Source organism: Ornithorhynchus anatinus, chromosome 1 (assembly GCF_004115215.2).
Source record: "Ornithorhynchus anatinus isolate Pmale09 chromosome 1, mOrnAna1.pri.v4, whole genome shotgun sequence".
NCBI classification, from domain to species: Eukaryota; Metazoa; Chordata; class Mammalia; order Monotremata; family Ornithorhynchidae; genus Ornithorhynchus; species Ornithorhynchus anatinus.
In genome coordinates this window covers 34,560,926-34,573,688 of record NC_041728.1, presented here as the reverse complement: position 1 = coordinate 34,573,688, position 12,763 = coordinate 34,560,926, and the positions used below count along the sequence as shown (strand labels likewise).

General features: G+C 50.4%; 1 protein-coding gene across 2 annotated transcripts in view; it reads left to right on the top strand.

The window, feature by feature from the left end:
• The window catches only part of MAP3K9 (mitogen-activated protein kinase kinase kinase 9), a 70,590-nt gene that overhangs the window by 14,928 nt on the left and 42,899 nt on the right, over positions 1-12,763 (top strand). For both annotated transcript variants that reach the window (XM_029072522.2, XM_029072505.1), the window contains one exon: positions 1,177-1,590. In XM_029072522.2, the coding sequence (XP_028928355.1) occupies positions 1,359-1,590 (232 nt within the window). In that variant the 5' untranslated portion in view covers positions 1,177-1,358. The remainder of the gene's footprint in view (positions 1-1,176; positions 1,591-12,763) is intronic.

Here is a 12,763-nt window from a genome sequence, read left to right as displayed (position 1 = left end):
TTTTTCGGCATTTCCCTGCTGATTTCCCTCCAGCTTTTAGTGGGCCGGTGGCTTAGCTTTCGGAGCGTGGGCCTGGGAGTCAGAGGATCCGATGACCTTGTACCTACCCCAGTGCTTGGTACAGCGCTTGGCATATAGTATAGGCTTCCCAAATACCGTGACGATGATTCAGATTATTATTACAGCGCTCTGCACAGAGTGAGCACTCAAATACCACTGATTGATCGGTGGCTCGAGTCGAGGTAGTCATCCTTGCACAAGTCTGAAGGATCTTTACGCAAAATGCGATGCAAATTCATTTAAATCTGCTTTGAATTTGAACTTGAACCTGCTCCCTTTCTTCGCCTCTCCCTCAGCCCTACGGTACTTAGGGACCTTCCCGTCCTTTATTTATTTCTATTAGTGTCTGTCTCCTCCTCTACATTGTAAGCTCACCGTGGGCAGGGCACGTGCTTAGCAATTCTGTTTTATCAAGTGCTTGGCACGGTGCTCTACACACAGAATACGCATTCGTAGTGGCTCGAGCCCGGACTTGAGCATCAGAAGGTCATGGGTTCTAATCCCAGCTCCTCCACTCGCCTGCTGTGTGACCCTGGGCAAGTCACTTCACTTCTCTGGACCTCCGTTACCTCATCTGTAAAAGGGGGATTGAGACTGTGAGCCCCACGGGGGACGGGGACTCTGTCCAACTTGATTTTTTGTATCCACCCCACTTCTCAGTGCAGTGCCTGGCACATAGTAAGCACTTGACGTTATTATTGAATGTATTAATGGATTGATTTTAATAATAATAATGATATTTGCATCAAGCGCTGTTCTAAGCCCCGGGGAAGATACGAGATTATCAGGTCAGACGCAGTGCCTGTCCCACACGGGGCTCACAGTCTAAATAAGAGGGAGACCAGATGGTGTGAATCTCCATTCTCCAGATGACGGAACTGAGGCGCAGAGAAGCGAAGCGATTTGCCCAAGGTCACCCAGCAGGCACGTGGCGGAGTGGGATTAGAACCCAGGTCCTCTGACCCCCTAGGCCCGTGCTCTTCCCACTTGGCCAAGCAGCTCCTCTTTCGGCCTCGTCCAATAGTCTTCCCAAGGATATTTGACTCCGTTTCTCTCTCTCTCCGCCCGCTTCCCCTCCCGCGCCCCCCCCGCTTCCCTCCCCCGTCCTCCGCCCAGTGTTAGAGATTGACTTCGCGGAGCTGGCTCTGGAGGAGATCATCGGCATCGGGGGCTTTGGGAAAGTGTACCGCGCCTTCTGGGCCGGGGAGGAGGTGGCCGTGAAAGCGGCCCGCCACGACCCCGACGAGGACCTCCGCCAGACCATCGAGAACGTCCGCCAGGAGGCCAAGCTGTTCGCCATGCTGAAGCACCCCAACATCATCGCCCTGAGGGGCGTGTGCCTCAAGGAGCCCAACCTCTGCCTGGTCATGGAATTCGCCCGGGGGGGCTCGCTGAACCGCGTCTTGTCGGGGAAGAGGATCCCGCCCAACATCCTGGTCAACTGGGCCGTGCAGATCGCCGGGGGCATGAACTACCTGCACGACGAGGCCGTCGTTCCCATCATCCACCGGGACCTCAAGTCCAGCAACAGTGAGCTCGGGTCGGGGGAGGGTCGGGGAGGGGACCCGGCGGGCCGCGGGTCCGGCTTCTGACGTCTCATCCTACCTCGGTGCGGGAGGGGAACGTGTCTGCTCATTCTGCTGGGGCGGACTCTCCCGGGCGCTCGGTACCGGCCTCCGCACGCGGTATGCGCCCGGTCAATACCACCGATCGATTGATCCTCGCGGGTTCCCGCCTGCTCGAAGGTGGGAGTGATTTATTTCTATTAATGTCCAACTCTAGGCTGTCAGCTGTTCATGGGAGGGGAATGTGTCTACCGTCTCGGTTGTACTGCACTCTCCGAAGCGCTTAGTATAGTGATCTGCACACAGTAAGCGCTCAATAAGTACCACCGATTGATTGGTACTCCCAGACACCCCCCCACCCCCCGGCTCAAATGTGGGAGTAATCTATAGTACGGACTGTCTCCCACTGTCAGCTCACTGTGGGCAGGGAGCGTGTTTACCAACTCTTTTATACTGGACTCTCCCAAGTGTTTAGTACAGTGCTCTCCACACAGGAAACCCTCAATAAATGCCATCGATTGACTGATCAATTTATTAAGGTGTCTTGTTCACCGTGGGTTGATCTGAGAAGGAAATTTAGGGGGTTCCAAGAGGCAGTGAGCAATATGGCAGTCATCGCTTTTTCAATGGTAATAATAATAATAAAAATGTGGTATTTGATAAGTGCGTACTCTGTGCCAAGCACTGTACTAAGCTCTAGGGTAGACACACGATAATCAGGTCCCACATAAGGCTCAGAGTCTTAGTGGGAGGGAGAACAGGTATGGACTCAGTTTTCAGATGAGCGAACCGAGGCACAGAGAAGTGAAGCGTCTTCCCCAGAGTCACACAGCGGGTACATGGCAGAGCTGGGATTAGAACCCAGGTCCAGGACTTACTGTGCGTCAGGCGCTGTACTAAGTGTTGAGGTAGATAAAAGGTTGGACACAGTCCCTGTCCCGCGTGGGGCTCACAGTCGTAATCCCCGTTTTACTGTTGAGATGCCTGAGGCCCAGATAAATGAAGTGACTTGTCCAGGGTCGCACAGCTGACGAGTGGCGGAGCCAGCATTAGAACCCAGGTCATTCTCACTCCCAGGCCCCTGCTCTGTCCACTGGGCCACGCGACTTCTGTGCGTGGATAGGGAATGTGTCTGTTATAAGGTACTCTTGCAAACGCCTACCACAGTGCTCTGCACACAGTAGGTGCTCAATAAATACCACTGATTGGTTGGTTGATTGATTGGAGGCCTTGCTTGGAGTAGTAGACTGACACCCCAGAGTCCCCATTCATTCATTCATTCATTCATTCATTCATTCGTATTTATTGTTTACAATGCGCAGAGCACTGTACTAAGCATTAGGGAGAGTTCAATGCAACAACAAATGAACACGTTCCCTGCCCACAACGAACCCCCTTCGGATCGACTCGCTCTAGACTGTACTGAACCCTACGGTAGATCCAAGCTAATCAGGTTGGACACGGTCCCTGTCCCACATGAGGCTCAGAGTCTTAATCCCCATTTAAAGATGAGGTAACAAGGGCATGGGGAAGTGACTTGCCCAAGTTCCCACTGCAGATGAGTGGCAGAGCCGGGATGAGAACCCAGATCTTCCTGACTCCCTGGCCCGGGCTCTAGCCAGTAGACCACGCTGCCCCTCCGGTGGGTGGATTTCAGTTCCGTATAGTTGTAGTAATAATAATAATGATAATGGTGATATTTGTTCATTCATTCAGTTATATTTATTGAGCGCTTACTTTGTGCAGAGCACCATACTGAGTGCTTGGGAGAGGACAGTACAACAATAAACAGACACATTCCCTGCCCACAACGAGCTTCCTGTCTGGGGGGGAGACAAACACCAGTACAAATAAATAAAGGACAGTTATGGACCTAAGTGCTGTGAGGCTGGGGGGGGGGGGGAGAGAATAAAGGGAGCAAGTCAGGGCAATGCAGAAAGGAGTGGGAGAAGAGGAAAGGGGGGGGCTTCATCTGGGAAGTCTTCTTGGAGGAGGTGTGCCTTCAATAAGGGCTTTGAAATGGGAGGAGAGTCAATGTAAAGGACTTACTATGTGCCAGACACCATACTAAGCTGTGGAACAGTGCTCGGCACACAGTAAGCGCTTAACAAATGCCATATTATTATGCTTATTATCATTATTGTTATTATTATTATTCCAAGTGGATGTCTTTAGAGCTGGGAGCTTCGGATGAAGTCAAGGTGTTGCTTTTATATTCATTCAGTCGGATTTATTGAGCGCTTACCGGGTACAGAGCACTGTGGAGGCATCCAGTCTCGGGGCTATCCCCAGGAGTGTGGAGTGGCCCGTTGGTGACCGTGGCAAAAGAAAGGGCCCCTTCTCCTAGATTTTTTCATTCGTTCATTCGGTCGCATTTATTGAGCGCGTACTGTGTGCAGAGCACTGTACTAACTGCTTGGGAGAGTGCATTGTAACAACAGAGCAGACACATTCCCCGCCCACAGCGAGCATACAATCTAGAGATGACTTGCTTTCTTGGGTTCTAAGTAGAGGGTTGATGGGCGTACTTTTTCAGCAGACAGCCAGAGAAAAGTTAAGGTGGGGGGTCATGGCCAGATGTCAGGGGAGGGGGACAGATTCAGGTGGGTCACACGGGAAGAAAATGGAAGCGTAATAATAATAATAATGATGGTATTTGTTAAGCGCTGACTATGTGCAAAACACTGTGCTAAGCCCGGGAGAGGATACAGGTGATCAGGTTGTCCCACGAGGGGCTCGTAGTCTTAATCTCCATTTTACAGATGAGGTACCTGAGGCCCAGAGAATTGAAGTGACTTGCCCAAAGTCACATAGCCGACAAGCGGCTGAGTCGGGATTTGAGCTCATGACCTCTGACTCCCAAGCCGGTGCTCTTTCCACTGAGCCACGCTGCCAGCAGTGTGGCCCAGCAGATAAAGCACGGACTCGGGAGTCAGAAGGGCCCGGGTTCTAATCCCAGCTCCGGCCCTTGCCTGCTCGATGATCTCGGGAAAGTCACGTGACTCCTCTGGGCCTCAGTTGCCTATTCTGTATAAAGGGGATTAGGACTATGAGCCTCATGTGGGACATGGACTTTGTCCAACCTAATTAGTTTGTATCTACCCTAGAGCTTAGAACAGTGTTTGGTACATAGTAAGCATTTAACAAATACTGTTGTTATTATTCTTCTTATTATCATTATTATTGGCATCGGCCATCTGTAGAGAAGAAAGGACATCGTCTGAATTAATTGGGACCCAGCGGTCACACAGCTAAACTCAGTTCCGTCTTGCTAAACGAATTTTCAACTCCAGTGACAATAATAATGATAGTAACTACGGTATTTGTTAAACGCTTACCGTGTGCCGGTCACTGTATTAAGCTCTACTGGGGTGGATACAAGCAAATTGTGTTGGACACCGTCCCTGTCCCACATGGGGCTCGCAGTCTTAATCCCCATTTTACAGATGAGGTGACTAAGGCCCAGAGAAGTGAAGTGACTTGCCCGAGGTCACACAGCAGACAAGTGGCAGAGCCAGGATTAGAACCCAGGTCCTTCAGACTCCCAGGCCCGTGCTATATCCGCTAGGCCAAAGCTGCTTCAACCACCGGCATGTGCCCCATTTGGGGGGGGGGGGTCTTCCGACCTCGCTTTTCGATGACCAGAATGACCCCCCGAACCCTTACTCCCCCGCAGTTCGGATACTCGGCCATTCGGGTGACAGAGTTCAGATTGCTGGCTTTTCGAGCCATCCCTCCCTTTTCCAAACTATGTATAAAATAGACCTGCGCTGCCACAGACACATTCATAAAACATTAATACTGTGATTGGAGGGTGTGAAGTTCATTGTTCGGCTTATTGTTCAGTAAGGGAATCGTTGCGTCCGATCAACACACGTGGAACGTATTTCCATGTGGGTGGCGTAACTAATTACTACAATTTCCCAGTGGTTGGCAACTAGGAATTTAAGAGTAACTGTTCTTCGAGCTCTCAGAATTCACAAATTGAGAGGCACTTGATAATAATAGTAATGATAATAATTGTGGTATTTGTTAAGCGCTTACTCTATGCCAGGCATTAAACTAAGCTCTGGGGTGGAGACAAGAAAATCAGTTTGGATACGGTCCCTGTCCTACGTCGGGCTCCCAGTTGCAATCCCCATTTTACAGATGAGGTAACTGAGGCCCAGAGAAAGAAGTGAAATGCTGACGGTCACACGGCAGACGTGACAGAGCCGGGATTAGAACCCAGGTCCTTCTGACTCCCAGGCCTGGATTCTATCCACTAGGCTATGCCGCAGTGCTCTGCACCTAGTAAGAACTCAGTAAACAACACCTATTGATTGATCGGTGAGCGCTGAAAGTTGCCTAGCTAGAGGACGGTAATGAAAAAGTTAGCCCCTCTCCCTTGGTGCTAAGATGTTTTGTGTTATGGAAAGTAGGAAGGAAATAATAAGAAGAAGAATCAGCATGACCTAGCAGATAGAGCCAAGAGGACCTGATTTCTAATCCTGGCTGTGCCATCTGTCTGCTGGGTGACCTTGGGCAAGTCATTTCACTTCTCTGGGCCTCAGTTTCCTCATCTGTAAAATGGGAATGGATAAACTGAGCCCCACTGTGGGATACAGACGGTGTCCAACTGATTATTTGGTATCTTCCCCAGTGCTTAATACAGTGCCCGGCAAATAACAAACACTGGACAAATACCATTATTAATAATAATAATAATGATAACTGCGACGATCTTTGTTTAGACCTTACTTCACATCCAGCATGGCACTAAGTACTGGGGTAGGTAGAAGATAATCAGGTCAAACACAGTTCCTGTCCCTCTTGGGAGGACAAATATTGAATCCCCATCTGTAGATGAGAAAAGGGAGGCCCAGGGGAGTGAGGTGGCTGACCCAAAGTCACCCACCGGGCAGGGGGCTGAATATTTATTGAGCAACTACTGGGTGCAGAGCCCTGAACTGAGTGGTCGGGAGAGTACAGTCCAACAGAGTTGGTAGATGCATTCTCTGCCCACAGTGAGCTTACAGTCTAGAGGGGGACACAGACATTAAAATAAATGACATCGTTGTACGTTCAGGGCCTTGGGGCCGAGGATTGGGTGAGTAAAGGGTACAAATCCAAGTGCGGGGCTGACACAGGAGGGAGAGGGAGCAGGGGAAATGAGGGCTTAGTCGGGGAAGGCCCCTTGGAGGAGATGTCATTTTAATAAGACTTCGAAGGGGGGTGCGAGTGATCGTCTGTAGGATGTGAAAGGGGAGGGCGTTCCAAGTCAGAGGCGGGATGTGGGTGAGAGGTCGACGGTGAGAAAGACGAGATGAAGGTACGGTGAGCACGTTGGCATTAGAGGAGCGAAGTGTGCGTCGTGGGTTGCAGTAGGAGAGGAGTGAGGTGGTGGTAGGAGGGGACGAGGGGATTGACTGTTTTAAGGCCTACGGTGAGGAGTTTCTGGTTGATGTGGAGGTGGATGGGCAACCGCTGGAGGTTCTTGAGAAGAGGGAAAACGTGGACTGAACGTTTTTATCCGAAAAGGATCCAGGCTTCCGAGTGAAGTATTGACTGGAGTGGAGAGAGACAGGAGGCAGGGAGGTCAGCAAGGAGGCAAGAAGCAGCATGGTTTAGTGGAAAGAGCACGGGCCTGGGAGCCAGAAGGACCTGGATTCCAGTCCCAGCTCCGCTGCTCATCTACTCTGTGACCTTGGGCAAATCACTTATCTTCTCTGTGCCTCAGCTTCCTCATTACTAAAATGAGGATTAAGACCATAAGGCCCTGTGTGGGACATGGACTGTGTCCAAGCGGATAGTCTTGAATCTACCCAAGTGTTTAGTACAGTGCCTGACATACAGTAAGCGATTAACAAATGTTATTTAAGAAAAAAAAGGCTGATGCAGTAATCAAGATGGGATAGGACAAGAACTTGGATCATCATGGAATCAGTTTGGATGGAGAGGAAAGGATGGGTTTTAGTGATGTCGTGAAGGTTGAATTTGCGGGATTTGGTGACAGATTGAATATGTGGGTTGACTGAGAGAGATGAGTCGAGGATCGCGTCAAGGTTATGGGCTTGTGAGACGGAGAGGGTAGTGGTGCTATCTGTCGTGACGGGAAATCTGCGGCAGGACAGGGTTCGGGTGGGAAGATGAAGAGTTCTGTTTTGGATATGTTAAATTTGAGGTATCAGTGAGACATCCAGGTAGAGATGTCCTGAAAGCCGGAGGAAACGATATAGCGCCCTGCACGTGGTAACTGCTCGGCAAATACCATTCATTGATTTCAGTGAAGAAGAGAGATCAGGGCTGGAGATGGAGATAAGGGAGTCATCGTATAGAGATGGTAGTTGAAGCCATGGGAACGAATGAGTTTTCCAAGGGAGCGGGTGGAGATGGAGAATAGAAAAAGGGACCCAGAACTGAACGTTGAGGGACCCCAACAGTTAGGGTTTGGGAGGCAGAGAAGGAGCCCCTGAAGTAGACTGAGAATGAACAGCCAGAGGGATGAGATGAGAACCAGGAGAGTTCTGCGTCAGCGAAGCCGAGGTTGGATAATGTTTCTGGGAGAAGGGGGTGGTCGACAGTGTCAAAGGCGGCTGAGAGTCGAGGAGGATCAGGACGGAGCAGAGGCCGTTGGATTTGGCAAAAAGGAGGTCATCGGTGACTTTTGAGAAGGCAGTTTCTATGGAGCGAAGGGGACGGAAGCTAGATTGGAGGGGATCAAGGAGAGAACCGGAGAGGAACTTGAGGTAGCAGGTATGGACAACTCGTTCAAAGGGTTTGGAGAGGAATGGTAGGAGGGAGATGGGGCGATAGCTGGAGGGAGACCTGGAGTCAAGGAAGGGTTTTTTTAGGCTGGGGAGACATTACCTTGTTTGAAAACAGTGGGGAAGAAGCCACTGGCAAGCAAACAGTTGAAGTGACAGTCAGGGAGGGAAGGAGGTTGGGGACGACTGCTTTGAGAAATTGAGAAGAAGTAATAATAATAATAATAATGGTGATATTTGTTAAGCACTTACTATGTGCAAAGCACTGTTCTAAGCGCTGGGAGGGATACAAGGTGATCGGGTTGTCCCACGGGGGGCTCACAGTTTTAATCCCCATTTTACAGATGAGGTCACTGAGGCCCAGAGAAGTGAAGCGACTTGCCCAAAGTCACACAGCTGGCAAGCGACAAAGTCGGGATCATAATAATAATAATAATGTTGGTATTTGTTAAGCGCTTACTAGGTGCCGAGCACTGTTCTAAGCGCTGGGGTAGACACAGGGGAATCAGATTGTCCCACGTGGGGCTCACAGTCTTAATCCCCATTTTACAGATGAGGTAACTGAGGCACCGAGAAGTTAAGTGACTTGCCCAAAGTCACACAGCTGACAAGTGGCCGAGCCGGGATTCGAACCCATGACCTCTGACTCCAAAGCCTGTGCTCTTTCCACTGAGCCACGCTGCTTCCCGGCAGAACCCACGACCTCCGACTCCCAAGCCCGGGCTCTTGCCACGGAGCCACGTGGGGTTCTATGACTTCCAGGGGTAGATCCAAGTTAATCAGGTCGGACACAGTCCCTGTCCTGATTGGGGCTCACAGTTAAAGACGGAAAGAGAACAGCTATTGAGTCCCCATTTTACAGATGCAGCCACAGAGGCCCAGAGAAGCAAAGTGACTCGCCCAAGTTCGCACAGTAGGCAGGAGCTGGAGCTGGTATTAGAACCCAGGTTCTCTGACTCCTGGGCTCTTTCCCCTAGACCACGCTGCTCCTGAAGGGTTAAGCCTGCTGAGTGGTTTATGGCTGAGCTTTGTAGTTCTGGATTGTTTCAAAGTCCAAGTGTAATTAGTTGCAATCTGGGCTTGGGAGGCTCAGCTCCAGGAAAGAAGAAATCACCTCTGTATGCAAAGGTACCAGAACTTCCTGGAATCTCTCAAGTCAAATTGCAGCCGAATGCCTCACGTGTGACTTCAAGATTCCTTTCTTTTGAGTCCCTGATGAATCTTAAAGCTGTCATCAGGGAAAAACTTCACCACCGTGCAATAATTGGTTTGACTCAGGACACAGAGTTGTTTTTTTATTCTTCTGCTTTTTTTAATGGTGTTTGTTAAGCGTTTTCTCTGTGCCAGGCACTGTACTAAGCGCTGGGATAGATACCAGGTAATCAGGTTGGACGTGGTCCCCGTCTCACATGGGGCTCGCAGTCTTCACGCCCATTTTACAGATGAGGGAACCTAGGCCCGGAGAAATGAAGTGACTTGCCTCAGCAGGTCACACAGCAGACAAGTGGCGGAGCCGGGAATTCCTTACATCCTGTCTTGTTCTGTGGGCCCGGGGCCTTCCTCGGTGTTCGTGATCTGTGGTCTCCCTCCTCCACCGGGCACCCAGATGAATCTACATTGGCATTCGAGTTGCCATTTGTCTTTAATCCATGCTTACACCTGGTTCATGTGTTGACCTCGCCCCATCACCTCGCCCCCTCCTACCTCACCTCGCTACTCTCCTACTACAACCCAGCCTGCACACTTCGCTCCTCTAATGCCAACCTACTCTCTGCACCTCGATCTGATCTGCCTCATGGCCGACCTCTCGCCCACGTCCCGCCTCTGGCCTGGAAGTCCCTCCTTCTTCACAGTCGACAGACGATCGCTCTCCCGGCCTTTCAAAGCCTTATCGTAGACACATCTCCTCCAAGAAGCCTTCCCTGACTAAGCTCTCATTTCTTCTTCTCCCACTCCCTTTTGCATCACACTGACTCACTCCCTTTATTCGTCTCCCCTCCGGCTCCACAGAATTTATGTCCGTTCCTGTAATTTTATTTATTTCTATAAATATCTGTCTCTCCCTCCAAGTTCACTGTGGGCAGAGTATGTGTCTGTTATAGTGCTGTATTGTACTTTCCCCAGTGCTTAGGACAGTGCCTGGCATATAGTAAGCTTTTAACAAGGACCATAAAAAAAATGGTATTTATTGAGCACTTAATGTATGCAGAGCACTGTACTAAGCGTTTTGGAGGGTATGACGCAACGGAGTTGGCAGACACATTCCCTGCCCACAGTAAGCATTAATATGAATAAGTAGATTAAGGGTAAGTACATATAAGTGCTATGGGGCTGGAGCTGGGAGGTGGGCAGAATAAAGGGAGCAAGTCAGGGTCAGTCAGTCAATCGTATTTACTGAGTGCTTACCGTGTGCAGAACACTGTACTAAGTGCTTGGAAGAATACAACACAACAACCTAACGGTCACATTCCCCGCCAACAGCTAGCTTAAAGTCTAGAGGAGGAGACAGACATTAATAGAAATAGATTATGGATATGGACATATAAGTCCTCTGGGGCTGGGGGACGGCGGGGTGAAATAAAGGGAGCTACTCAGGGTGAGTTAGTCAGTCGTATTTATTGGGCCCTTACTGTGTGCAGAGCACTATACTAAGCGCTTGGGAAAGTAATAATAATGATATTTGTTAAGTGCTTACTATGTGCCAGACATGGAACTAAGTTCTGGGGAGGATATGAGAAAATCGAGCTGTCCCATGTGGGGCTCAGAGTCTCAATCCCCATTTTCCAGATGAGGTAACTGAGGCCCACAGAAGTGAGGGAGATTAAGACCGTGAGCCCCGTGCGGGACAGGGACTGTGTCCAACCCGATTTGCTTGTATCCATCCCAGCACTTAGTACAGTTCCTGGCACGTAGTAAGTGCTTAACAGAAACCGCAATTATTATTATTATTCACTGTCTTAAGCCCTGGAGTAGACACAAATCCATCAGGTGGGATACAGTCCCTGTCCCACATGGGACTCACTGTCTAAGTAGGAGAGAGAACAGGTATTGAATCCCCATTTTATGGTTGAAGATACTGAGGCGCAAGCAAGCAGCAGGCAAGCTGCAGAGCCGGGATTAGAGCCCAGGCTCTCTGACACCCAGGCCCGGGCTCTATCCACTAGGCCACGCTGCTTCCGCTGTTCACCCCGATCCACAAACAGGTTCCCTGTCCTCCAGCCAATGGAGGAGCAGGGATTAGAACCCAGGTCCTTCTGACTCCCAGGCCCAGGCTCTATCCACCAGGCCACAATGCTTAGTTCTCGAGAGCCCAAATGTATTCAGAGTAGGTAGCTGAAAGAAATCCGTGGTCATGACACAGATGGGTAGGGATAACAGCGGCTTAGCTCTTAGGGCTGTCCCCCCAGCCCCTCCCCTGCCTCAAGGCAGCTCGGGGTCAGGTGTTCATTCATTCATTCATTCAGTTGCGTTTATTGAGTGCTTACTGTGTGCTGAGCACTGTACTAAGAGCTTAGGAGAGGACAATACAACAATAAAGACACATTCCCTGCCCACAGTGAGCTTACAGTTTATAGGGGGGAAATGGACATCAATACAAATCAGTAAATGGCAGATATATACATAAGTGCTGTGGGCTGGGAGGGGGGAAGAGCATAGAGAGCAAGTCAGGGCGACACAGAAGGGAGTGGGAAAAGAGGGAAGGCGGAGCTTATTGTTGTTGGTTGGTATTTGTTAAGCGCTTACTATGTGCCGAGCACTGTTCTAAGCGCTGGGGTAGACACAGGGAAATCAGGTTGTCCCAGTGGGGCTCACAATCTTAATCCCCATTTTACAGATGAGGTAACTGAGGCACCGAGAAGTTAAGTGACTTGCCCAAAGTCACACAGCTGACAAGTGGCCGAGTGGCCGAGCTTAGTCTGGGAAGACTCCTTGGAGGAGATGTGCCTTCAATAAGGCTCTGAAGCGGAGGAGAGTAGTTGTCTGTCGGATCTGAGGAGGGAGGGTGTTCCAGGCCAGAGGGGGGATGTGAGCGGGAGGTCGGCGGCCAGATAGGCGAGATGGAGATACAGTGAGTAGGTTGGCATTAGAGGAGAGAAGTGTGCAGGTTGAGTTGTAGAAGGAGAGGAGTGAGGTGAGGTGTGTGGGGGGGGGGCGGTAAGGTCGGTGAATTGCAGATTCAAGGAGGAGTAAGAACTCCCCATTTCCCCCCACCGCATACATTTCCCAGTCCATGCCGGGAGTGTAGTGCCCGCTTTCTGGGTTGGAGGATGGGGAGCCTGTCTGTGGACCGGGGTGAACAGCGGAAATAGCGTGGGCTAGTGGATAGAGCCTATCTGTCAGAGAGCCTGGGTTCTAATCCCGGCTCTGCAGCTTGCCTGCTGCTTGCTTGCA